At 43.9% G+C, this 27,982-nt stretch overlaps 1 protein-coding gene and 1 non-coding gene across 4 annotated transcripts; both read right to left on the bottom strand.

Annotated features, from left to right (window-relative positions):
• LOC147610477 (uncharacterized) lies at positions 1–27,652 on the bottom strand. 3 transcript variants are annotated; one of them, XR_015264038.1, is made up of 2 exons: positions 27,381–27,652; positions 1–371 (listed from the first exon to the last, which is right to left on the bottom strand). XR_015264038.1 is itself a non-coding variant. In XM_086786299.1 (2 exons), the coding sequence occupies exons 1-2, from the start codon at positions 27,388–27,390 to the stop codon at positions 5,476–5,478; spliced, it is 1,626 nt and encodes a 541-aa protein (XP_086642425.1). In that variant the 5' UTR covers positions 27,391–27,648; the 3' UTR covers positions 5,116–5,475. The 3 variants fall into 3 exon arrangements, 1 of the variants encoding a protein (XP_086642425.1); XM_086786299.1 differs by lacking the exon at positions 1–371 and adding an exon at positions 5,116–7,091 and having other exon boundaries at positions 27,381–27,648; XR_015264037.1 differs by lacking the exon at positions 1–371 and adding an exon at positions 7,833–8,613.
• Positions 23,241–23,441, bottom strand: LOC147610478 (small nucleolar RNA SNORA23). Its single transcript, XR_015264122.1, has one exon. It is a non-coding gene; the product is annotated as a small nucleolar RNA SNORA23 (small nucleolar RNA).
• Positions 27,653–27,982: the final 330 nt, after the last annotated feature.

The raw sequence follows: 27,982 nt of genomic DNA on the forward strand, positions 1-27,982 counted from the left end.
GAAAGTGGTCCCATAGACCGCTATATTACCCATCACAACCAAATGAAATAAATACATTGAACAAACAATACTTTGTTGTTGTCATTGAAAATCCATAGGTTATCTTTTCCTTTGCGAGCCTTCTAAGGTGGCCAAAAGACCCTCCGGGACACAATTCTTTATGGCTACCAATTCTCACACCATCTAGAAGTCTTAAAAGACATTTACCCTTTAGACACCAATACTTCTAGCCACCGTTCCTTAGACCTTCTAGAAGCCTTATTAGAGAGCCATATCGACAAACATGCATGTGCCTTGGGTATATCCTCTTCAAGCCGGATAGATTGGTTCTCCAAAGTTTGCTCGAAGAATCAGCTGGTCATGGGTTGTCCCTGTGGTGTAAAATCATAGATGCCATGTGTTTGGGTAGCCACTTCACAAGTGCTCCATTGTGTCCAAATAATAAGCCAAACATATAGTGGATTGACCACACTCACCTAAGCTATCCACACTCATAAATAACTAGGGTGCCCAATTCATAAGTTGTCCGACCATGTTATAACTTGTCCGCTCATATTTAAGTGTCACATGAACAAGCCACTTACACATTAGTAATAAAACCTTAGCAATAATGAAATGGACCTTAGAATTATGCTTGCCCCCTACGAAACCCATGAAATAAACATGTTAGGTCTCAAAAACGTTCAAGCATAGGTTCCAAGGTGTCCAGACATTCACAAGCATTTAAAAACGAGGGATGTCCACATAAGAAAACAAGTTGAGATGGAAGTCAATGAAATCATCTCTATATAATTTTAAAGAAAGTTTCACAAGGCTGCCACATGGCAAGAATTTGGAGGTAAGGAAAGGAAAGGAAGAGGTATGAGAAGGTTTAGGTAGAATTTGAATTTGAAATCTCAAAAGACGTGCCCAAGCTACTTAGCAAGGCAAGGGTCAATCAGCTTTGGCGTCTAATGGATGCGCCCTCTTCATCACCGCTAGCTCCACCGAGCTCCTTTGCTGCCGTCTCAAAACGCCGCCCTACTGGGCCGTCGCTATGCAGGTAATCGGCAGATCTCCGCCACATTCATCGGCCCACTGCTCTATCGTTAATACATAGAGTTGCCGCACCGCCCTTCTTCAAGGCGCCTGTCTGTAAGCCACGCCACCCACCGTATAAGTAACGTTACCCTACTACATATGCAGAACCGCCGCTACCCTTAAAGAACTTCCTTAACACCTTAACATCTTTTAGGGTTAAGGCTCGAATAGTGGGTGCCACGTCAACAATTTAAAACTTCTAAGGCCGAGCTGGTTTTGTTCACTTAATTATTTCCGGCTCACAACATATATATATATATATATATATATATATATATATATATATATATATATACACGGGCTCAGAACATATACCCACGTCGTGCAGCCTGATGGCATCGAACCCGGGTCCTCGCAATGGGACCCAACCGTTCTACCAACTCGTCTATGCGCGCATAGACTTTGTTCAGTTAATTATAATTGAGTGGTCGGTGAGATGCGCTTAATCTATGATATGGCTCGTGGGCCGTTGGTTGGCCAAACGGCCCTCATATGGATGGCTTTATGGGGTGTTCTCATTGTGGTGGCCATTCACTTGATTACTTGATGGACCGGGAGAAGGTTTGGACATAACTTCAAAAAGAAATGTTTTATGGTACGATGACATTCTATGTCATTAGGGGGTCTTCTTAATTTTGGTTAAGCATTTTCATAGTCCTTTGCTATCACATAAACAAAGTATGGGATACGTGGGTAAAACGTGAGAATATATGCTTGCAAAAATTGGGACACGCAAGTAATGCGTGGAAAAACCAATGGTGGAATACAAATACACATCACCACTTATAAAATTTAAGTGTGAAAGAAGTATACAAATGCACATCATCGTTTATGAAATTTAAGTGTAAAAGAATTAACCTTCATAAATGACGGTGGTAAGCCAAAATGTGTAGCACTAGGGTGCTAGCAAGGGTGATAGCAAGGACATAAGGGGCTTGTGAGTATGGTGTGTGGTTCCATAAGTTCTAAGGTTTCAAGAGATTGTTCACGCCTGACAAAAGCTTCAAGGCTTTCATGGAGACCAATCCCAATAGATCTTCAAGGCTTGGTGGTTTTCCAAAGTATTGGGGCTAGACCACATAGCATCCTTTCGACACTTACCTTGCATTCTCACGAGTCTCTAGTTAGTGGTGGGTTCTCTCATTCATGCTCATAGAAATGCGGATTTTCACTGCATCGACCTTCTACAACGTTTCAACTTCTTATTATGACAATGGGGCTCACATATCCCCTCTTGATATTTTTCAACTTTTGGTGCTTCTCTCATATTAATGTTTTGGAATCCAAACACTTTGATCCACAATCACTGAAATCCATATCCCAATAAATAAATGATACGAGGAATGGAATCCAAACATGTTGATCCACAATCCCTAAAATCGGTACCCCTATGCTAACAAATAAATGATATGTGAACTCTTCTATGATGGATGTCACGAATATGTTAGCACCATTAGTACCAAAACCAACCACTAATACTCGCTATCAGGGTAGTCACGTGTGGCACCGAATAGAGTTTGTACCCAATGTAACTTCGGTCAATAGGCCTCCATATCAAATGAGTTTAATCGAGAAAAATACGGTGTTAAAGATATTGAGTACATAGCAAAAGGACTCGTTCATCTTAGTTTGTCACCATTCTCTTCTCTGATTTTGATGGTTAAAAAGAAAGATGGCTCCTGTAGTGCATAGACTATGAAGCCTAAATAAACTTATTGTTGCAAAACATTGATATCTGATGCCAAGGATCGATGGTTTGATAGATCCACTAGGAGGAGCAAAGATCTTCAGTAAGATAGATTTAAAAAGTGGATATCATCAAATTCGTATTAAATGTGAAGATTAATCCAAAAGGTGTATCCAAGGCTGCTTTTCATACTGCTTTTGATCATTATGAGTAGCTTGTAATGCCATTTGGGCTTTACCAATCTACTAGCCATGTTTATGATGGTAATGATGATGTCTTGAGACCTGGATAAATTTATGGATTTTATTAATGATATTTTGGTATATAGAAAGTCTTTACAAGAGCACGAGCCATACTTGTTTACAATATTTAGCATGCTCGAGAAAAATGTTTTGTATGCTAATAAAGACAACTTTCCTTCGTCAAGAGAAAGTTGAATATTTGGGACACATTATATCAACGTAAGGAGTGAAATGGACTTGAAGAAAGTAGCAATGATATTAGCTCGGCCTAACACAGAGGACACTCTACTATGCTCTCATCTCTCTGTATGGTTTTTAAAGAAACTTTATTTTATCTTATACTCAGAGATAACAACGCCACTGATTGAGTTTTTGTGAGTCATGGTTGTTTATGGCTCGACTAACATACAGTGACAGTTTTGAAGTAGGTGGTTGCAAACTACTCCTATGTTGAAGATCATGGATCCGACGTTATCATTTGTGGTGCAAGTAGCATTCACCATACAAGTTGTGTTGGGCCCGAAAGGCCGATCACCAATGGCTTTTGAAAGTAAGAAGCTGAGTAGTTCACAACACAAGTGGCCCACACATGAGCTTGAGATGTACGCGGTAGTACATGTGTTGTCTCTACTCATCTCTCACAAGTCTAAGGTACGTTGTGTGGGTAAATCCATCAAGTTGCCACCCAAATATTGTAGACGATTTTGAAACGAGTCCAAGATGTGAGTTCTAGGTTGGACTTACCATGAGACTATTGCATCCACCCAGTATTTCATGTGAGTTCTAGGTTGGACTTACAATGAGCCTATTGCATCCACCCAGTATTTCATGTGAGTCAATTGAAGCGTGTTCACGATGGTGATAACTCAACAGATGCTATGATTGCTTTGTGGTAACCTAATCAAGAAGATCATGGGCCTAAACAAATCATGGAACAAAGAGAAAGACGATTGTAAAATTGTCTCTCTTCGTAGTAACCTGATCAAGAAGATCATGGACCGAAACATAAAATTGTCTCTCTCTTCGTAGTAACCTGATCAAGAAGATCATGGACCGAAACAAATCCTAGAACGAAGAGAAAGACGATTGTGAAATCATACTCTTCACAAGAATTCCTTACAAAATGGAAAGGACATCGCTTGTCGGATGCAACTCAAAAAACGGAGTTTTAGATCTGTGAGCATAATCTTATGTTTGTCATCGAGGCCATGTGGGTAGGTGTATCACAGCATACATATTAAGGATTGATGTCATGGGATGCTAAGGTCCCTCATCTCACAAGAGATCCTAGTGACTCTAAGGTTTATTTTTCTAGAAGAATTTGGAAAAGCGTTTAGCATCTTGTATCACATTACTACTACTCGTATCATGTATTACTTCTAGTCTCAAGGGCCAACGTAGCATAGTGATTTGTATGGTTCTGTGAGTAATTCCAACTTATGGATTTCTATAAATGACTTTTTGGGAATAACGAAAAAATAATAATAATAAATGACTTGATAATGGGCCCTTTGGATGTCAGAACTAAGCCACTCTTATAAATACCTTTATATTTGTAACACTGGATTCTGGAATAAATCCAGTGTTACAAATTGCAAAACCCTTTTCAATGGACTAACACCAAACAAAGTTATGGCACACTGCAGGAGGGACACATGAAGAGGACAAGGATACACCACAAAGTTACTCGACAAAATCACAACTAGAGCAACCACAACCATGTGGCACCCTCATTGCGACACTCAGACAGCCAGCCCTCTCACTGCACATCATGCACATCTGCTGCCCTATCAAGGATTAGCATGGAGATTGGCCATGTCCATGTGTGCACATGACATCTTCTATCAAATGAACTAACACAAAACAAGAATCACAAAAAGTGGGGACAAATTTCTTGAAATTTAGTGTTTAACAACACAAACAAAAACACAGCTTTCAAATGTCAAATTCACATTGAATGTGTGTGGGGAGTTGTGTGTGTGTGTGTGTGTGTGTGTGTGTGTAGGGAGGGGTTGTAGGGGTGGTAGGGAAAGGGGAAGGGGAAGGGGAAGGGGAAGGGAAGGTGGAAAAGGGGGGGTGCAGGGGGAGGGGGAGATTTGAAAGTTTATATTCTTTTGTCATATTTAGGCCACTCTCACAAGGAACACGGAAAGCAGAAATAGTTTGTGGAGTTCATTGCCTCACAACATAACAGCAACTATGTCAGAAATGTCCTCTAGAAGCAAGCCAATCAGCCATAGAAACGAGTTTCAATAGAAAAGAAGTAAGCCCTCCAATTTACAAATAACCTTTACACAACCAATATTAAGACAAAATGAGGCCCGTCTGAAATTTTGCTAAGGCACACAAGACACAACAGGAAGTGGTCACAGCATGAAGATGAGTTCAGATCGGAGAAGGGGTGACATATCTCTGTCAAAAACTCCTCCCCAGAACACTACAAAGATGACAAGGAAAATCTGCAGTTCAGGTTGGAGGAGGGGAGACATATATGTCAAAAACTCCTCCCCAGAATACTACAAAGATGAAAAGGAAAATCTGCAGTGCCATCAGGCAGCTGCGACACTTGATGTGGCCCCAAAGGAGGTGGGACTCTTGAGTTGTCTCAAGGATGCAAAGCCGGCTTTGTAAGTTGTTCAGAGAATTGTCACGGCATAGCAATGAGTTGGGGCCTTCACTACATTTAGACATAGCCCAAGGTTCAATGATGTTTCCACAGAGCGGTGCTGCCATGGAAACATCCACATGATTGGAAGGTAATGAGATGTAAAGGTTGTCCATCCCTGCAAGTTGCAAGGCTTCCAAGTTAAAAGACTTGAGCGATGTGGGAGCTAGCCTTACAATCCTAGCCTCTCGTTGCATAAGAGGTGGCTCATTAGATTTAGCTTTATCATTTGATTTCATTGGCATCAATCCATCACCAATTGAGTCATGTACTGTGGTCTTATCATTAGCTTCCAACTTCTTATCGGATACAGGCACCCCTGTACGATTGTCCACCATGTCTAGCCTGTTCTCATCCCTTGCATCATGCCATTTCGTTGCCATTGATTCATCACCAGACTCACACACCATAGTCTTATCATCAGCTTCCAACATCTCATGTACCATAGTCTTATCTTTAGCTTCCGACATCTCATGCACCATAGTCTTATCATTATTCTCCAAAATCTCACGTACCATAGTCTTAGCATAAGCTTCCAACATCTCATGTACCATAGTCTTATCACTAGCTTCTAACATCTCATGTACCATAGTCTTCTCACTAGCTTCCAACATCTCATGATCAAAATGACTCACCCTCGTATAATTGTCCATCGCTAATCCTTTCGCATCCCTTGAACAGAAGAAGTTCTCCTCCTCCTCCTTGGTAAGTTCGTTTGCACTCTTCGCTTCCTCCAAACGCCTTTGCAGCTCCTCCCCTCTTGCTCTTGCCAAACCGACCAAGGAATTCTCCCTTGGAAGCCTAATTGGCTCACTTACTTCCATATCATTGCTCATGCTTGGAGACTCGCTTTGCTTTTGCAAATCAACTGTAATATCATTTATTACCAATGATCTCGTGCTAACCATATCATTTTTATCCTTGTGATCAGGTGCAAGGTTTATGCCCATGCTTGAACTGTCCAGGAGCTCTTGCATCACTGATTTTTCTTTAACTGCCTCACTTACTATCCTATCACACATCCTATCACACACCACACTGTCATCATGATGAGCCTTGCCATCACCTTCTACATCCTTTGATTTGACCGATTTCAATAAAGATATATGATGAGTCTCTATCAAGTCTAATGGATTTAAGGCAGCTTTCAAGCCCTCTACCAGTTGCAACTTCCTGCCTATACTCTCCAAAGATGGCCGCCGATAAGTTTTTGTAGGATGTGTTGCAATGCGTGTGCCACTATCGAGCTCCGTTATCTTTACCTCTGGATCCCCTGATCGAGGATCTGGTTCCAAACTTATGGAAAGCCCAGGAAAGCTCTTAAAACGCTTCAAAGAATTCACTATCTTCCTCCCATCCAACAACTGCCCTTCATTACTCATATCTAAAATTGGAAACATTGTCCTCTCTTCCTTTCCTGCAGATTCAAGAGCTTGTTTTGGATGAAAAGAGTTTTACAAACCAATTGAATTTGATGAACATGATTAGACATGAGCACTCACATGCCCGCGCACTGAGACACATGTGGAGAAAGATAAAACAGCACCTTAAGAGGATGGATGTCTGTATGTACGTATTTATGAGAGAGAGTGTAGGTAGGTAGGTACCTACCTACATAGCTATGCACATAGATAGGCACCAGCGTACCTACACAGGTAGGCACCTGTGTACCTACATAGGTAGGTAGGTATGTATGTAGGTAGGTACGCATGCATGCAGGTATGTATGTATGTACACACACAAAAAGAGAGAACTTGACCTTCCCAATATAGAATCTAGGGAAAGCTTGAAAACGTCCAATTAGAATAGTGAGAAGTATGAACTGCACGAGAGTTGGTCAATCTTCCAGTACGAAGTGTAAAGCAAAGTTTTTTTTAATAAGTCTATCAAAAAACTTTAGAAAGAATATCCTTGGGATTTCAGCTAAGAATCCCACTCCTTTACGTATGTCAAAATGATCAAGAGGGAGGCCTGGAGTGAATAACCACCAAAAATATGGCTGCTCAATGGGTATATACTATATATAGATATATTCTATACAAAAAATGGGAAATAAGCCTTAACAAGAGGAGAGATGTATAGGGGGAGGAGCCTAAAAAGGGGGGACGGTCGCAACCTTTAGCTACAAATTTTGCGAGAAGAAAAAAAAAACAATATAAAGACTTCCAAAGTGAAATTATGATCAGTACCACAGTCAACCTTAACTACAATATAAACTTATGGAGCACATAGATGTTGGCACCATTACACGAACCAAGAGCTTATAAAGGAGAATAAATGATGAGAGCACTGATGGAAGAGCCAACAATTCCCGCACATACATGTAAGCAGCTCCTCTACACTCTGAAGCCATAAAGGGTCAAGTCTCCTAATCCAAATGGAGAGGCTAAATCATGGGCAACTTTGATCAAACAGCCAATAAGGACTTCACACAAAGGTCTTCGATTTATGTGCCCTCAATGACCTCCATACAGCGAGATTTCCAAACTTGGCACATAGCCAAGTTCTCAATGACATGCCTCAGGAAGTTTCACCTGCTTTTTTCCATGGCTAAGATGCCAGCACAAAGGAGTCTAACAAATCAAACAACAAAAGTGCTACCTTTGCATGTACCCGCTCTTAAAAATATATGTTGTAGCTCCTTAATGTACAATGCTTCCCTCTCACCCAAAATATCCCTGCTGTTGTGCCCAACGTTCTGTCTCGACTCTGGAGTAATCAGAACCAGTTTCAAGCTCCCCATGATAAGAAGCCCTCCGAACACATGATACAATGAGGTATGTAGGCTACAAAGCCCTCATACAATTAGCAAAGCCCCTACAATGGTGAAGCTGAGGACCATAAAGGTTTTCTAGAATTTCTTGGGGCCCTAAACAAAACTGCATGTAGAAACCTCTCTCTATTATTGGCTTCACATGAGCAGGCGGTGCCAGGAAAAACTGCAACATTAGAAAGGATGAATGAGTCTCAAATCACTATTGGAGAAAGGTTAGAACATCCACTACCATCAATGGTTATATACTGATTATTGGAAGGTAAGAAACGTCACCCAATAGGTGTTGATGCACTCTTCAGGCTGTAATCTCTCTCTCTCTCTCTCTCTCGTATAGCAATTTACGCAACAGGCTTCTACAGAAGCAATCCCAGAGGACCCATTCCGTGCACTTCAATGCAGCCATATGAGTCACATGTCAGCGTTAATAACTCTTATCATCTCTCTCTTCAAGACAGCTTGCTCAAGCACGAACCAGAACCATCGAACCCCCTCACAAATGTACATGCATACATATGTTTGAACTTTGTGCACACATCACATTCACAAGCTTTTTTATTCAAGATAAATACAAACATTTTGCAAAAGACTCTATCACACTCTAATCTCCTCAATACAGTCTTTCTCTTTATGTAAACATCCATTCGCTAGTATGAATTCATATTTCAGCATTCTCCATAAAGCTCTATCATACTTCAAAGTGCTCACTCACGGATTTCATGGAATAGAGAGATGGTTGCACTACAAGTAAACACAGGCAGAGAGAGAGAGAGAGATTGCACGAGTCAATTATGTTTTGATGAAGTGATCGGGCAAGAGGCCATCTAGCTCATTGACCCTTATTGAATGCGCACTTTTCCACACCATCTAAGGGAGGATTCACACACAGCATACACACTCATAGGGAGTGTTCACACACATACATGGCTCCAAATCCCAACAAACCCCCCCTTCAGAGCAAAGGTGGAGATGCTTGAGAATCCTTCAATAGTGATCTGGACTCTAGACTGCACCACATGCTCCAAGGGGACACAATGGCACCAACACCTGAACTCTCTTGTGAGACCTAATATAAGAGCTTGACCATCAAATGACAGCTTACATCAGCTTACCAAAACAAAATTCCCGTTGTTCTAAACACGTGTCACGTGCACCCATGCATTGTGGTTCACGGTAACACACTAGCTCATCAAGAGTCCAAGAAACATGTACAGAAGTAGTACCTTGATATGAGATTTTGTCATATGCCATGACCCCATTGTGAGCCCAGTCCAGGACATGTCAGGCACGAGCTACGTAGGTCAATCTCCCAGCCATAGAGGTCTATCAAGTCAATGTCAGTTCAGTCCTCTTAATCCACATTGGAGAATTCAGCAAGTAATCCTCATGTAGGTACATGTAGATGTCAGCCTTAGGAGTAGAATGCCTCAGAAGCATGTTAGTTGCATCCATATAGTAGGGACCAGCCCCAGGGCCAACCCATGGAGGGCAGGCCTTGCTATGGTGTGAATCTCACCATCAGCCACTCATAAGACCTAGTCGACAGCCTTTATAGGGGCCTAGGCAGCAGTTGGCATGGACTGTGGACAGTCGGCCAGCAGCTAGACACCCCACAACAGCATTAATTATTTTAATGCTATTTTATACCAATCGTGGCAGACAAAAGCCGGCCGACAGCAGTAAAGCCAGCCGACCAGCATTCCCTAGACATATAAAAGGGTGGATCTTGCCATGGTCTAAAATCATCAGATAAATCTCAAGTCTACATTCTCAGTCAAGCATGTGTGCTTAGGCATCCTGCCTTTGCATACTTCAGCATCCTTTGTGCTTTCAAGCCCAAGGCATCAGAAGCTCTGCCTCTTCCCAAAGTTCTCAGAGCACCATCCATCAGTCTAAGGCTAGTGTATTCTCTTCGAAGATACCTTCATAGTCACCTGCAGCTTATGCACAGTTCTGTCCAACGTTTGGTCACTTTGTCCTTGCGTTTGGCAATCAGTCAGTGTGTCTGCTATGTCGTATGGACACAGTTTAGCTTGTGTTCAGTTCTCTGGAAGAAATAAAGCAAATACTCCTACTTGCAGGGGGCGGCTTTAGCGGGGGTAATTGGGAGTCGGGACCCCATCTGGTGTCGTCTCGACTACATCTTTCAATTCATGTATGTTGTTTAAAGGATTGCTAAAGTCTCACTAAACTTAGGTATAAAGAAGGCCCCATTGTTTCACACATTCCTAGCTTGGCGTATGCTACATTGGTATCAGAGCTTGGGACATGATTCAACCCGGCGACCTAGGGTGACAGCATCCTGTGGATGGTAAAGTTGAGATCGGGAAAAACCACTTGCCCATCCACCATGCCCGAAGACATTCCAAAAGAAGAAGAACCATTCAAAGAAACACTTCCGCAAAAAGAAGACGAAGACAACCAGAAGTTAAAGGAGTAGATGATAAGGCAACTCCAAATTCAACTCTAAAGAGTCCAAATGGAAAAAATAAATTTAAGCAACCTTGGCCCAGCAAGAGACACCCAAAGAACAAAGTTCCTCAATGGAGTGGTATTGATGGATGACCGAAAAAGAAGAGCCAGACCGTGAAGCAAGACTGGCCGAACAGCTGGAAGAGAAAGCCAAACGCAAGGCCAACGAGAAGCGACTGCGGGCAGAGCTCGAAGCAAAGGTGAACAACGAGCAACAGGCCCGAGCAAACTTGAGGGACCAGTACCAACAAATACTGCAGACTCTGGTAACTTATTTCACCCCTTCTCAATCCTCCACAACCGCAACCACAGCCTCGACAACCGTCATCCACGTCTCACCGAACTTCACCAAGTACGATGGCAAGTGTGACCATTCGATTGTGACCCAATTCATCCACCATTTTGTTGCCCATTTTCCACTCTCCAAGATCACAAACCCCTAAGATAAAGTCCATCTAGGGGCTCCACACCTCACAGGTGATGCAGTCACTTGGTGGCAACATTGGTGTCGTTTGCACCCAGATCCCTACACTGGCTTACCGGATTACGATTGGGATACATTCGATCTGAAGAAAAGGTTTCTACCTCCGCGGTACATGACCAATCTCGAAGACAAGTTCTACAACCTCGCCCAAAAAGGTTTCCATGTGCTCACTTACTCCAACAAAGTGATCACATCAACTCAACAACTAGGGAAGTTCGGGGAGAAGAAGCTTAAGTAGTTCATTCGAGAATTGGATACAAACATTTGGTTCCCCGTTCGAAACTTCGAACCCCAGAGTTAAGATAGGGCTTTGATTGTTGCGCAGAATCACGAGATGATGCTCAATGGAGGCAAGTCCAAAACCGCTCCAATCGCCCCCAAACCCCAACAACAACAGACGCAGACCACCCAACAGAACTAGGCGTAACCAACAGTCAGGTTGTCACCTACACTCTGCACTGTAGTGCATGGTGACAAGATGGTCCATCATCAGTGCATCATTGTACATCCGTAGAACCCTTTAGGATATGATTTTGTCATATGCCGTGGCCCCATTGTAAGCCCCAATCCGGGATATGTCAAGCGGGAGCTACATAGGTCTTTCTTCAGCCATAGAGTGTCGGTCAATCAGTCAAGTCCCTTAACCCACTTGAAGTGAGTCATTCATGCATGTAGAAGTCAGTCTAGAAGCCTTAGGGTTTGCATTAGATCATGGTCTGCATTGCATATCATTCATCTCATGTGCATATCCTTCCATTAGCATTTCTATCCCCTTTAGCCATAGCATTATAGCCCAGTCAGCAGCTTTATGCCCGGTCGGCAGCATAAACATTATATTCAGCATATATATCCTATTTACCCAGTCGTGTTGCAGTAGGAAGCCAGCCGACCAGCTCCATTCTTGCATATAAATACCTAGTGATTTCAGCATTCATTCATTCATCAAGCATTCAAGCATTCAGCAATCAAATCAGCAAGAGAACAACATCCAGGCTGAAACGCATCATCCTTCTGCTCATCTCTTGCAGAAAACGCAGCACATCTCAGCCTCCATATCTCATCATTTCTTCTCCATCCTCCCGGGTGAAGGAAAACGCATGCATATACAGTCCCTCACAACCCTAGAACAGTCTCCAATTCAGTCCCTTCTCTCAGCCACAGATCGCAGTCCTACAGCCCCTTGGCAGAGTGCATTGGCATCGAGATTGGTCATCATTGGTGCTTCTACAGCAGTGTGCACTCAGCCCTACTCTTGGTATTCTAAAAGTCTTGCGCTTGACTCATCTATAGTCTCAAAGTCAGTCTTGCAATCATTCTCTTCAAAGAAATAAAGCAAATACTCCTAGCAATAGGAGGGGGCCCTTCAATGACCCAATACTATGTACATCTCTCTCTCTCTCTCTCTCTCTCTCTCTCTCTCTCTCTCTCTCTCTCTCTCTTAAAGTTTGAAGTGATAAAGTGGACTGCTAAAGACTCACGAAACTCAGGATACAGAAGACGGTGTGAGACTGTGTGTGACACGATCCTTTCATCTATACGTAATCCCGTTGCATGTTACATTGGCATCAGATTCAGCTTGTCCACACACACCGCATCCTAGCGTGAGAGCATGCTTGGATGGTTCAACTTTGCTCCAGCACGACCACCGACTTCAGCAACATGTCTACAGAGGAGAGTACACATCATCAAGAAGACATCTCCCTCGAAGGAGACAATACTCTTCCGCCACCAGAACATACCATAGCTCTACTCAAAGCTCAGAACCAACTTCTCATGGAGCGTCTCCAACTCTTGGAGGCCACCACAACAAAACCCACTTCACCAACTACCCCCGACTTCATCTCTCTTTTTTTTCAGGTGGAACAACAAAGACGAGAGATGAGGCCAGACGGCGGGAAGAGAAAGCTGAAGCAAAAGCAAGAAAGCAACAAGAAAAGGCAGAAAACCAAGAATATGAGAACGCCTAATGTAGGCTTGAAGAAGATCGGTGTTAGGCTAACCTCGCAGCTCAGGAGCACCGATCATGAGCAAATGTTACTCGAACACAAGCGAGAAAGGGAGGCCAAGCATCCGCAATTTCAACATACCCTCTCTTCATTCTCTCTGCCCATAGGTGACACCAGCCAAACTCCCGCAACATCAACAACAGTCATCCGAACTCAGCCAAACTTTAGTAAGTATGACGGTACATGTGATCATTCAGCTGTTAATCAATTTATTCATCAATTTAATGCATATTTACCTTTGGCTAAGCTGACATATCCACAAGATAAAGTCCCCGTAGCGGCTCCCCACCTTTCAGGTGAGGCAGTCACTTGGTGGCAGCATTGGTCTAGTTCACATACAGACCCAACCACAAGTGTCACAGCTTTTCACTGGGACACCTTCGTTCATTACTTGAAGACCAGATTTCTCCCTCCCCAAGATATGACCAACCTGGTAGATGAGTTCTATGGACTCAGACAGAATGGGTCGCCTGTGCTTTAGTTTTCCGGTAAGGTTATCACTTTAGCACAACAGTTAGGATTAGTTGAGTGGGCCAAGATGGATCACTTCATTTGTGGATTGGAAACATTCAGTTGACGGTTCGCATGGATTGGAAACCTTCGGTTCACGGTTCGCATGGATTGGAAACATTCGGTTCATGGTTCGCAACTTTGAACTTAGCACATATGACCAGGATTTGACTCACTCAAAATGAAGAAATGAAGATGAACGGAGGTAAGCCAAAACAACTGCAGTCTAGTACCAAAACTGTCAAATCCCCATAGGATCTCCTCGTAGAACGCTCCTGGTTCAAGACTCGAACCTGCAAACAAACCAAACAAACGTGAAGGGGGTGCAGGCCTGACTCACCTCCCACCCTTGACAATCGTGGGCAAGCCCACAAGTCTTGGCTGTCTCCACCGAGCCACGAGCTGAGCTAACTACATGGATGTACCGACCAATCTCTACCTCGTGACGTCCCATACCGCCACGAAGCTACCCTCGCGGGCCTCAAGACTCCTGCCGGCCTCGGCTGCATAAAGCAGGTGCACATCAGCACTAGATCCAGGCTCCTGACCATAGAGCTCTCACAAAGACACGTGAGACTCTATGAACTAATGACTAACCTTGGCCACCCTTTTATAGGCTCTTGGCCGGTCATCCGACGTTCACACTTGGGCGCCAGCCCGTCCATACTTGGGTGTCCGCCTGTTAGTCTATCCCTAACTCAGCTCGCTAATCAGCCTCCCTAGCTCCAAGCTTCCCCAAACCTCGAAGCTAGTCTTGTGTGCGTGTAGCACACGGTAGATACACACTGTGTACATGACATACTCCCCTTCCTCTAAGAGCTCACTCCTGAGGTCACTAAAAAGCCAAGGTAATCTCTCTGTTGAGTAGTCAATGTCTCCCATGTAGCGTCCTCCTCAACACGATCCTTCCACTTAATCTTGGATTCCGTGATAAGCGTATTACGCAATCTTCTTTCACGAAATCCAAGAATCTTTTCAGGTTCGTGTGGAACAAATGTCATGTCCTCGACATCTATGATTTCTTGAGGAGTAACTAACTAGTCTATTCCACCCAGTACTTCCTTAAGTCTACTGACATGAAATACAGGATAAACTTTCACATGAGAAGGCAAATCCAATTCATATGCGACTGAACCAATCCGTCGTGTAATATGAAATGGTCCACAGTATCTAGGGGATAATTTCGGAGATCGACCTGTCCGTAAAGTCTCGGAATCTTTCGGAATCGCAAATACACCATCGTTCCTTCAAAGAACTCTCTGGGTGAATGATGTCTATTAGAATAAAAAATGTCTGTGTCTTGAGCACTTCTAACAGATTCCTTCGCAACTTGTAACATGTTTTGCATATCTTGCAAAAAATTACGTGCCGCATCATGCTGAAGTCTTGAAAATCCCACTGTAACAAGTGATCTAGGTTGAAAACCATACATAAGCATGAAGGGACTAAAACCTGTACTCGTATGCTTAGTACTATTATATGCAAATTCTAACATAGAAAGATAATCCTCCCATGAACTCTGTCTTTTGGATACATATGCTCGAAGCATATCCTCCAAAATCTAATTCACTCTTTCAGTCTGTCCATCAGATTGAGGATGATCTGAGAAACTCAAGTTCAAAGTTGTTTCCAACTTCTCAAAAATAAGTTTCCAAAAATCACTTGTAAACTTAGAGTCCCTATCACTGACTATGTCCTGCGGTAACCCGTACAGTCTAAACAATTGCTCAATAAACTGCCTTGCTAATTGCTTAGCTGTAATGGTCTTCCGTGTCGGTAAAAATCTAGCTATTTTTGTCAAGCGATCTACCACAACCCGAATAGAATCGTGGCCTTGACTTGTTCTTGGCAATCCGGTAATAAAATCTATGGAAATACTTTCCCATTTATTACCTGGGATTTGCAAAGGATGCAACAACCCAGCCTGTCTAAAGCGTTCAGCTTTATTTGCTTGACAAACTTGACACTTGAGAACGTGATCTTCTACATACCCTTATATCTTTGGCCCATAAAAAGTGTGTTTCACCAACGATAATGTACTGTGTACCCTAGGGTGTCCAGCAGAAGGCGCGTCGTGACACTCCTTAAGAATCTTGGACCTAATGTCCGGGATCTGTGGTACACAAATTTTGTCAGCCTGAATGATAGGCTACTCAATCATTGAGTCTTGGTCAATCAATGAGCTCCCGTCCTGGATCTTCTGCCAAAATGGACCAAAATAACTATCAGTCCTACAAAGCTCTCTCAATGACTGAAATAAGTCAGTAGAAATCTCGGTGAACGACAAAGTATTCACCTCTCTAATTCGACTAAGCGCATCTCGGACACTATTCATGGACCCTTTTCTGTAACGAATTTCAAAATCAAAATCTTGCATTAATTCAATCCATCGAGCTTTTCTTCCTCTCAAATTATCGACATCACACACATACTTGATTGACTGATGATCAGTCAATACCACAAACTTGGAGCCATATAAATAATGTCTCCAAACCTTGAGAGCGTGAATCACAACATAAAGCTCTTTCTCAAGGGTTGGCCAGCGAAATTGAGTATCGTCTAGCTTTTTACTTTCGAGAGTAATAGGTCTACCATCTTGAAATAGAACAGCCCCGATTGCATAGTCACTGGCATCAATTTCAAGAACATAAGGCCGACTAGGATCGGGTAATGCTAAGATAGGTGCTTCCTTGACTTTATCTTTCAAAAGTCTGAAGGCCATATCTAGATCGTTATTCCACGTGATAGGCTGATTTGACTTACGTCCACAACCTTTCAACAAGTCGGTCATCGGTAGTGTGAGCTGAGAGTACTCCTGCACAGATTTCCGAAGAAAAACAACAAAACCGAGAAAAGAACGAAGTTGTTTCACTGCCTGCAGTATAGGCCAGGCCAGAACCTTCTAAACTCGGTCATAGTCAATGCTCAATCCATCTCTAGTGATCTTGTGTCCCAAGTAAATGATGTCTGTCATGAAAAACTCACATTTACTTAATTTAGCATAGAGTCGATTCTGTCTTAAAATAGTTAAGACAATCGTAAGGTATCTAACATGATCCTCAAGAGTACGACTATATATCAAAATATCATCCAGGAACACAACCACAAATTTTCCCAAATAGATCGTTCATCATTTGTTGGAAAGTGACTGGAGCATTGGTTAACCCAAAAGGTAATACGAGAAACTCGTAATGGCCATACCTAGTCCGAAAGGCGGTTCTTTCGATATGCCTTTCATGAATACGTATCTGGTAATAGCCAGTACGTAAATCTATCTTTGTGAAATATTTCGCTCTCGCTAATCGGTCAATTGAATCATCTGATCTAGGGAGAGGATAACGGTTCTTAATTGTCAGCTTGTTCAATCTCTTATAATCTATACACATTCTCCAGGTGTTGTCCTTCTTTCTCCTAAGCAACACAGGTGCACCCCAAGGTGATTTACTTGGACGGATCTGGCCTACCCTCAAATAATCTTCGAGTTGTTTGGCCAACTCATCTTCCTCAACTTGGCTCATCCTGTAAGGTGGAATACTAACAGGGTGAGCACCAGGGACCAGGGACCAGGTCAATACGATGATATACTGCCCTTTCGGGTGGTAAGCTCGATGGCAGTTCCTTAGGAAATACATCTTGAAACAAATCAAGTATCTTCTTTAATTCGTTGCTTTCAAACACACTTAATTCATTAACATCCATAGTAGGTATGAGAAATGAAGAAAGTGGAATCAAGACACAATGGAAAGCAGTATACAAGAAAGAATCCATTATATTTCCAAAATCAACTGTATGTACAAGAGGTCCCTGAGAGGGATATATACAATCCCTAAGATACTATACTGGGTGTTCCTATGTTCAAAAGAAAAAATATGACTAGACCAATCTATCTGGACTTGAAGAGTCTTAAACCACTCAATCCCTAATAACAAGTCTACATGCTCTAGATGCATAATATAGCATTCCAGAGTATCTTTGTAGTCCTGAATCCGATTGGTAGCGTCTCCACCTTTCGATCCCACAATTACCAACCTGCAAGTAGGCGTACCTCATAGGTATAATCGCTAGGTGTAGTGTCAAGACCCAATTTCTGCACAAGTTTGTAATTAACAAAATTGTGTGAGCTGCCAGGGTCTAGAAGAATGTGGATTCTATGGCCATTCACTTCTCCGTAAACTCGGAGAAGATCATGCACCCCAAAAACTTTAGAGTTCAACAGATAATCAGAACATGAACTAGGGCGAGAAAGTACAGTAACTGACATACCTGTCAAAGACAACTGGTTAGCTGCCTTTGGCTTGGGTCCTGCGTTGGTCTTTGCACCCTTTAGCTTCGCGCACTCGTTACGCATATATCCCTTTTCTTCGCAGATGAAGCAACGTCCCTCCTTCTTGAGCTTCAAAGCCTTAAGGAGACGTTTTTTCTTCACTGGGGTCGAAGTTGAATTCTTCGAAGTTTGGTCCGAAGACTTTTCTTCTGTCGTGCTAGCCATCGGTGCGGAGAACTTCCTTTTGTGCTTGTTCCCCAGCTCGGTAACGGGTTTAGACTTGAAAGAGACCATTGTCACCAATTGGCCGACCATTTGGTCCATCTCCAGATTTGTGTCTCGTTCACTTGAAGCCAGGCCGGTGTCTCATGTGAAGAGGCCAGTATTTTTGCTTGACATGGACGGGAGCCAGACTGGTGCCACCCGTGTGTTAGCAGGATGGTGTCGTATGGACGGGAGCTAGACTGGTGCCACCCGTGTATGACCTGGACTGTGTTCTATCCATGGGATTGTCACGCCATGGAAGAGCCAGTATTTGTGCTGTCTTACCTATGGGACTGTCACTCCATAGGGAGTCTCGTGCCTGGAACTGTGTTTTACCTATGGGACTGTCACTCCATAAGAAGACCAAGATTTATGTTTTATGTCGTGCCATTTTTGTGCCCGACAGATATTTTGTACTTGTTCCGTGAACAGGAGATATGTCCATGATACTATTTGCACATGCACTCATGTTTTGCATGTTTGAAACTGTTTTCGCATGACTTGTATTTTTGTGTTTGCCTGCTTGACGTGCCACTTACTGAGCGGGGACGCCTGCCAATGAGTCGTGAAGTTTGCTCTGTCTTCTGACAAGTTTTGTAGCATGTGAACAGGTGGTAAGTGTATTGCACATGTTGGTTTAATCGTTTTATCTCTAACTTTTTGTTTTATAAGGTTGTATATTCACATTCACTTAAAAGTGGGCACCCACTTTGGGCACCCACATAGGGGCCAAGGTGGGGAGCCACACTTAACCTTTGTGTGTGTGGGGGTGGGTGCATGGTCACCTACCCACACCACCATGAAGCTGGCCGCCCCCATGCAAACGTGGGGAGCCGGCCAGCTGTGATGGTTTAACCTCTCCAATCTCTACATAAAAGAACAACCACCCCAGCCGTAAGGACAGCCAGCGACCATCTCTTGCGCATGTTCTCCAACAGGCGGTGCCTTCGCTACTACTCATCAGCCTGCGCTTCTACTCCCAGGCGGCTGCACATCAAGCTGTTTCTGCTGTTCCTTCAGCAGGCAGCTGCCATCTCCAGCAAGCTGCGCACGTCCCCTCTGTCCAGCTGGCTGCACCTGTCTACTGCAGGCGACTAGGTGCCTCCATCTCCTCTCTGCAGCCAGGCGACTGTATGGCAACCATACAGGCTGCGCTGCCTACCACAGCAGGCGGCTGTGTGTTCATCTCCAGCAGCTGTGCTCCTACAGCCAGGCGGCCGGCGGCTACTTCTCCATCAGCAGCAGGCGGCCTTTCTCCTTAGGCTGCGCTCCATCCTCCATACAGGTTGTGCAGGCAGGATAGGCTGACGGCTGCCTACCCTGCAGGCGGCTGCACCATAGGCTGATGGCTGCCTACTCTGCAAGCGGCTATGTGCTTCATCCCTAGCAAGGCTGCGCTGCCCCTTGCTGGCGGATGTGTGCCCACTTCCAGCAAACGACTGCACCTGCTCCACCCTCATAACAAGGCTACGCTGCCTTCTCTCTGCAGGCGACTGTGTGACCAACTTCAGCGGGCTGTTCCTCTTCTCCTGCAGGCGCCTACTCCTCCCATACAGGCGATCCCTTCTCCATACAGGCGGCTGTGCCTTCTACAAGTTGGCTGCACTTGTTGTACCCAGGCAGCATCTCCTTTCTTCAGGTGGTTACACCTTCTCCACAAGCAGCTACCCTCATCCTCCTCGACAAGCTGCTGTGTCTTGGTGTCCACTCCTAGTAGCTGCACACAGACACCTCGGGTATTGGTCTTCCATCTGCAAGCTACAAGTAAGTGAATTCAGATTTAAGTAAAGAACTTTGTTGTAAATCTGATAAGGGATTCTCTCTACGGTTAGCACCCGTTCGGTGCCAGGTAGTCCAAGCTTTTGGAGAACCACAGTCCAAAGGTGCCGAGATCGGGAGAGCCAGGCGTTAGTACGGGAGCGCCTGTTTGTGCGTGGCCCTGGAACACCAGTGGGGCGCTCTCCACGGAGTCCAGTGAAGGCACAAGACCGTAGAGACTGGACCACTCAAGTGGTCGCTCTACTTCGAACATCTACTTCGAACCTCTTGTTTGGTACTGTATTCATTTGTACATGGACATCATCTGGTTCTTTGAACCCATGGAGCATTGTATTTGTTAAATACTCCCAATAGTATATCATATATTGAGGGGGGGGTCGGCCCGTTCCGGCCCCAGTGCTGGTGTCCATCTATTTCATTTCATTTGTTACTTTAACCTTTGCCAATTCCAAACGGTCCTTTCTAGGATATCAGTATGGACTTTGTTGGACCTCTTCCCACTGCATTTGGATCTCAGAACACACAATGCATGACCATTGTGAACCGATTCAATAAATTCTGCATGTTGGTCCCATGCAAGGAAACGGCCACAGTCGAAGACATTGTTGACATGTTCAATTGACATTGGTACCCCATCGAAGGTTTTCCAAGGACAATAACATCAAACAAGGATCCCAAGTTTACTTCAAATTTTTGGAGGCATTGTTCAATAACTTTCGAACCAAGTTGCATCTATCCAATGCATTCCATCCCCAGATAGACGGCCAGACAAAAATATACAATCAACTGGCTCGACACTCATTCATCTAGCATTGGTCGAACTCCGTACGAGGCAACATTTGGTTGCCGTTTCTCGTCACTTCTGACAAGCATGGTATCACCTTCCTTGGAGGCCAACAAGACCACCAAAACATTATCAAAGCTCATTGAGTCTGTCAAAGAGCACCTTGCCAAAGCACAGGAAGCATACAACAGGCAAGCCAACAAATCAAGAAGAGATGTCAACTTTAAAGAAGGGGACTAGGTATATCTCCGGATTATGAAGCAAAGACTGAAGCAAGTGGGCAAACATTGTCCAAAACTATCCTTTCGCAGCTTCGGACCATTTCCTATCATTAAAAAGATAAATGATGTCTCTATGAAGCTTAAGCTTCCAGATAGTTGGACTATGCATAATGTTTTCCATGTTTCTTGGTTGAAGCCCTACATTGGTCTAGCTTTGCAGAATATTACAGATGAGCAACAACTAGACGTGATAGGCGAAGCCGAAGTTATTGAGCCTAAACAGATTCTCCTCCATAGGTGGAAGCATGGATCCGATCGAAGACAAAGACAATTCTACACGAAGTTTTGAGACCAAGGTACTCATGAACTAATATGGCTCGACGAATAGTTCTTCCTCGATTACCCCAAGCGGACTACTTGGAAGCGATAAACCTACCGCCAAGCTAAGCACGAGGGAATGTCACATGCACCCTCCACTGGAGTGCTATGTGACACACTGACTCTACATCACTGAATCATTGATCAATAGGATTTACCCTTTAGGAATATTTGTCATATGTCGTGACCCCATTGTGAGCCCTAGTCCAAGACATGTCAGACACGAGCTACGTAGGTCAGTCTCCACAACCATAGAGAGTATGCATGTGTCAATCCTCTTACCCACTTAGAGAATTCATCAGATAGTGCATGTAGTAGTCATGCTTTAGGTCTTGCATTTAGCAAGCATATAGTTGCATTAGGTGCTTATGGGACACCCAAGGCCATCCCATGAGCATGGCAACCCACCAAGGGCAGCACCTAGGCCATAAGGGAGCCTCGGCGTCAGCTGCCTACCTGTGCCTTTCAAATTTCATGCAGAGGTTCAAGGTACGGTAAAGTGCACAGGTACCAGGCCCAAGGAAAGGAACACAACACATGGAAGAAGTTCCCAAGAGCAACCTTGGTTGGTGGTGTTCCACAAGACCCAAGGGAATGGCAATCTTGTGAGTCGGGTGCCACTTGGGGCACACAAGGAGAGGCTTTCAGGCAACGGTTCTAGGGGACGATGATCCTCCAAGGGATGGAGTGAGAGTGCCAGACTCAATACTCAAGAAAAGAAGACTAGAGAAAGTGTTCAGGGAGGCATGAAGGGAAAGGGGACAGGATGGAACAGCTGCATAGATCTTCAGCAGAGTTAGAGTGGATTTGGATATCGGGCCGGGTGTTCAGTGAAAAGGTTGCCAGAAAGGGAAGGATGAAAAGTTGGACTCCGAGAATAGACAATGGGATGATGACAGTCATACAAGAACAGAGTATGGAATCCCGTCATCAAGTTTAGCAGAGGGGGATGTCATGTGCAAGACATGTGTAGGCTAATCCCTTAAGGGGCAACAGATAAAGAACAAGATTAGAACCAAGTTTGGACTTGATTCAAGAACTGCAGCAACTAGGTGTGGTCAAGGAAGGCACTAGAGGGACCCAAGAGGCTGTTGGCCAGCTTTTAGGGAGCATTATATGAGTCGGCTACAGCATGTGATTGGTGTTTGTCCAGGGACCTTGCCGACAGCAGGTCAACCAATCCAGTTGGGCTCTTTCTTGGCTATAAATAGCATGTTCTGAGTTCTTGTTTATGGACTCAACTCTTTATGAGTTGGGTCATAGAATAGGATATAGAATTAGGTATTCTCTACCTTTTCAAGGTAACCAATGGCTGTAAGATTTGTACACCTTTTGGACCATTTGAATATACTGACTATTTCTCTCTCTCTCTCTCTCTCTCTCTCTCTCTCTCTCTCTCTCTCTCTCTCTCGTGTGCGTTTTCCGTCAACATGTTCTAGGATGGTGTTTAGGGCTAAAAGAAGACTCTCAGAGCTTATGCATGTGATAGTATGTATGTATGTATGTACGTATGTATGTTTGTGTATGTGTGTGTAAGTGTATGTATACAAGTATATGTACATGTGTGTATATATATACATAAATGTGTCTGTGTGTGTGTGTGTGTATAATATACATGTGCACGTGTATGTATATGTATATGTATATGTATACACGTACACATGTATACCACACACACACACACACATGTACATATACTTGTATGTGTGTGTGTCTGTGTGTGTGTGTGTGTAATATACATGTGCACGTGTATGTATATGTATATGTATATGTATACACGTACACATGTATACCACACACACACACACACATGTATACCACACACACACACACACACACATGTACATATACTTGTATGTATGCACATGTGCATGTGCACACACACATATATATATATATATACAAGGAGCAAATTTTCTCAGGTCCTTCACTTGGTTTTACATCTGTTCCATTAATCACGTTCCAAACACCGTCAAGAGATGCATCTTTATCTGCCATGTTGGGAAGTTGGCCCCATTGAATTTCTCAAGCATTGTGTGGCTGTTGTTAACTTCCATGTTGATGAAGAATTCTGAATTTTGTGAATCCCCAAATTTTGTATGCCTGCACGAACTCTATTTGATAATTTTTTGCATTTCACATAAGTGCCAAATTGATTGCTGACATGGGTGGAGTTGGTGCAACAGTTGCTGATAGACGGCAATGGACGGCAACAACGATGGCTATGCGATGCCACTAGGCAATGGCAGCACATTGGTGGGAGATAGGTGAGGAGCTCGCAGCACAGCTCAGGGCAGAATAGTCGGTAGCACAAGAAGCTACAAGCGGGCACGGAGGGCTGCACGCGACGAAGATGATGACGTAGCTAGTGGATGAGGCGAAGGGGCAGGTGACGACATCAAGAGGCAAGCGTGTGGGTTGGCAAGGGGCGGTGCTGGTAGAAAGTGAGTGCACAACAACTGCATGGCTGATGGCTAACCAAGCTCTGATACCATGATGGATTTCATCACATGCGGAAGCTCTGGGAGTCTTCTTTCAAGCCTAAACACCTTCCTAGAACTTGCTGACGCAAAACGCAAGAAGAAGATAGCAAGAAGAGAGAGAGATAGCTGAGTTTTCAGTATATTCTATATAGTACAAAAAGGTACAGTCATGGCAAGCCATAGGCTGCCCCATAAAAGGTAATCTGACTCAAAAGAGTCCTACTCTATTGAATAACAAAGAGCCAAGCCAATATATATACCTAGATGAATCTAGGAACATGCCCAAATTCACCTTATAAGAAAGTGCAAATTATAACCTCATGGTAGTCATCCACAAGACAATAAACCATCAACTCCATCATGCACAGTATGGACTAGATACTATGACATCCCCACTAACGTCATCAGTGTCCAATAGTGGGTGTAAAACTTGGTATCAATATATGCTCCCACACACACACCCCACGCACACACACAGCATACATTCATACAGAGGTCTGTACTGAGTTTCTGTCAGAGCTCCGGAGATACAAGGCAGACTCAATCACAATGAAGCCAGGATCATAACAAATAGAAAGAATTATTACAACAAAAAGGTCATACAAAGGTCTGTACTGAGTTTCTGTCAGAGCTCCGGAGATACAAGGCGGACTCAATCACAATGAAGCCAAGATCATAACAAATAGAAAGAATTATTACAACAAAAAGGTAGATGATAGGGCATATGCACCACTAAAGATAGAAAGAATCAACACAATATCAACTGGCTGCAACTTGGACAAAAACTTCACAATGTGAAATTTGCATGTCCGCTAATACAGCATTAAGATATACCTAGATGGATCCAAGAACATGCCCAAATTCACCTTATAAGAAAGTGCAATTTATAACCTCATGGTAGTCATCCACAAGACAATAAACCATCAACTCCATCACGCATAGTATGGACTAGATACTATAACATCCCCACTAACATCATCAGTGCCCAATAGTGGGTGTAGAACTTGGTATCAATATATGCTCCCACACACAGACACCCCACGGACAACACACACCCCATGCACACACGCCAAGCCAAAGCTATTTATAGACCCTTGAAGCACATCTGGACTGGCCAACCTGCTGTCGGCCAGGTCCCTAGACAAACATCATATCTTGCTGCAGCCAGCTGACACATCAAATCGACATTAGATGCTGGCCGATAGCCTCCTAGTCTATTCCAGTGTCTTCCCTACCTGTGCCCAATCCCATTGGGAAGTTCGCATCCCAACTTACCACCTGATGCTTTGTCATGTGCAAGAATTGCCATGGACATTTTCAGAAGCTAATCCAAAAGGGGCAGCCAGAACAGATGACTAGAACCAAAATTTAGGAGCATGAGGTGCAGTAGTGGCCAAAGTTGGACTTGGAGCAGGACATGGAGGACATTGAAGGATTTGTCGGCTGCAAAAAATGCTGTCGGCTGCATGGTATCTGTCGTGGCTGCGTTTTATGGAGAAAATACCAAGTCAGCTGGCCGACCACTCTTCTTGTGTCCAAAAGGGCCTATAAAAGGCGCATATGCTCATTGATTGGATCATTCAACTCCTTTTGAGTTGGGTCCTTAGAGTAGGACAGTTTTTGGTGTATTCCACCTTTTATATGAGGCAACCTAGGGCTGTAGACTGGGTACCTTTTTGTACCATATGAATATACTGAAATTCCAGCTATCTCTCTCTCTCTCTACTCTCCCTTCTGTCTGCGTTTTTGCATCAGCATGTTCTAAGTGGTGTTTAGGGCTGAAAGGAGACCCTCATAGCTTCCGCATGCTACATTGGTATCAGAGCATTAGGCTCAGCAAAGCTAAACACTGATTCAGTCCCATATGATGGTGTACAGGTCCAAGGTACACGAAAGTGCACGGGTACGAAGCCCAAGGCAAGGAACACGAGATCGGGAAGAGCTCCCAGGAGGTTTGTTGGTGGTGTTCCACAAAGCCAGACGTCATTTCTCAGGAATGAAGACCTAGACAGTGTTTAGAGTCAGGGCAGGAACGGATTGGGGACTGGATGGAACAGATGCATAGATATTATTCAGAGTCAGAGTGGTTTTGGAGACCCGGCCGGGTTTTCAGAGAAAAGGGTTGCCAAAGAGGGATGGATGACAGAGGGACTTCGGGAAAAGAATGGGATGATGACAGTCATCCAAGAACAAGTTAGAATCCTGTCATCAAGTTTAGCAGAGGGGGATGTCACGTGCAAGAATTGCCATGGACATTTTCAAAAGCTAATCTAAAAGGGGCAGCCAGAAAAGATGACTAGAACCAGAATTTAGGAGCATGAGGTGCAGTAGTGGCCAAAGTTGGACTTGGAGCAGGACATGGAGGACATTGAAGGATCTGTCGGCTGCATGGTATCTGTCGTGGCTGCGTTTTATGGAGAAAATGCCAAGTCAGCTGGCCGACCAGCAGTCGGCCAGCTCTTCTTGTGTCCGAAAGGGCCTATAAAAGGCGCATATGCTCATTGATTGGATCATTCAACTCCTTTTGAGTTGGGTCCTTAGAGTAGGACAGTTTTTGGTGTATTCCACTTTTTATATGAGGCAGCCTAGGGCTGTAGACTGGGTACCTTTTTGTACCATATGAATATACCGAAATTCCAACTATCTCTCTCTCTCTACTCTCCCTTCTGTCTGCGTTTTTGCATCAGCATGTCCTAAGTGGTGTTTAGGGCTGAAAGAAGACCCTCAGAGCTTCCACATGCTACACGCTTTCTGATGCTATTGAGAACAGTGTAAAAAGTGTTGATGAGAAAGGGCCACATCGGTTATAAATGCCACATGAGATTTAGCTTGGATTAGAAAAAGTTGTCACGAGAAGGGATTTAGAGAGTTGTTTTTAAGGGACCAAGTGCAGCGCCCCTTCAACCAACTTGTCCTCGCAGACCACCTTGTGCACTCAGCCACTTAATCCTTCTCACAAAAGTGACCTTGTCTATGTGAACTTGTGAAGTGTTAGGATTCACAGCGTTGTTTTTAAGGAACCAAGTGCACAGCCCCTTCAACCAGCTTGTCCTCGTAGTCCACCTTAAATCTTACAGATTTCTTAAATTTAGATACTCCCCTGAGTAGATCCTTCTTTCTAAGAAGAAAACGGAGGGGGAGGGGGAGGGGGAGGGATTAAATCTGTTCCTATTCTCTGCCCAACAGAGCAGGGCCTGCAGAACTACGAATGTTACAGCTTTTCAAAGACATGGAATTTCATAATGAGATAACACAGGTAGAGAAAAAAAAAGGAAGACAGTGGCATACCTTCTTGCATCGTATGGTAGCTCAAGGCTTTGCTTCAAGCGCGTGGTGTTCACGCAAAACCGTGTTTAACAGACTCTCGCGGCATTGTGCACAGGTCCACCACAGGTCCTCTCGTGAACAGTCACATCTTCATTTTTCTTACCCCTTCATTTCCGTTCAATAAAATTGGGGTGGGCGCGTCTATTTCACAAGCCGCCCACCCCAATTTTTTTGAAGGTTTACGGCAGCGTCGTTTCTCCCTTCACTCCACAAAAGGGTGAGAGTGAATTGGATGCTCGTTCACCCCCCCCTTTAGTGACGGCATTGTGCACCCTTGCCCTTCAAAATTGGCGCGGGTATGGTGAAATATAGCAAGTTTTTTTGTATTTAAGTGTAATTTTTGGTGGGTATTTGAAAATTTTGTAAGTATTTTATGACCAAAATGCTCAAAAAGCAACTACCAATTGGAGCTCGGCTGCGTGGCATGCCTGTGCTGCGTGGTTGATCGAGCATCTATCCATATATTAACTGAAGGTTCCAAGTGGCTGAGAAGCTAACACATGGTAGAAGGAGGAGCCAAAATTTTGAAATTTCTAGAGTAGAAGCTAACACGCCCGAGAAAA

This window comes from Cibotium barometz, chromosome 49 (genome assembly GCF_041138505.1).
Source record: "Cibotium barometz isolate CiBa-2024 chromosome 49, ASM4113850v1, whole genome shotgun sequence".
Classification (NCBI taxonomy): Eukaryota; Viridiplantae; Streptophyta; class Polypodiopsida; order Cyatheales; family Cibotiaceae; genus Cibotium; species Cibotium barometz.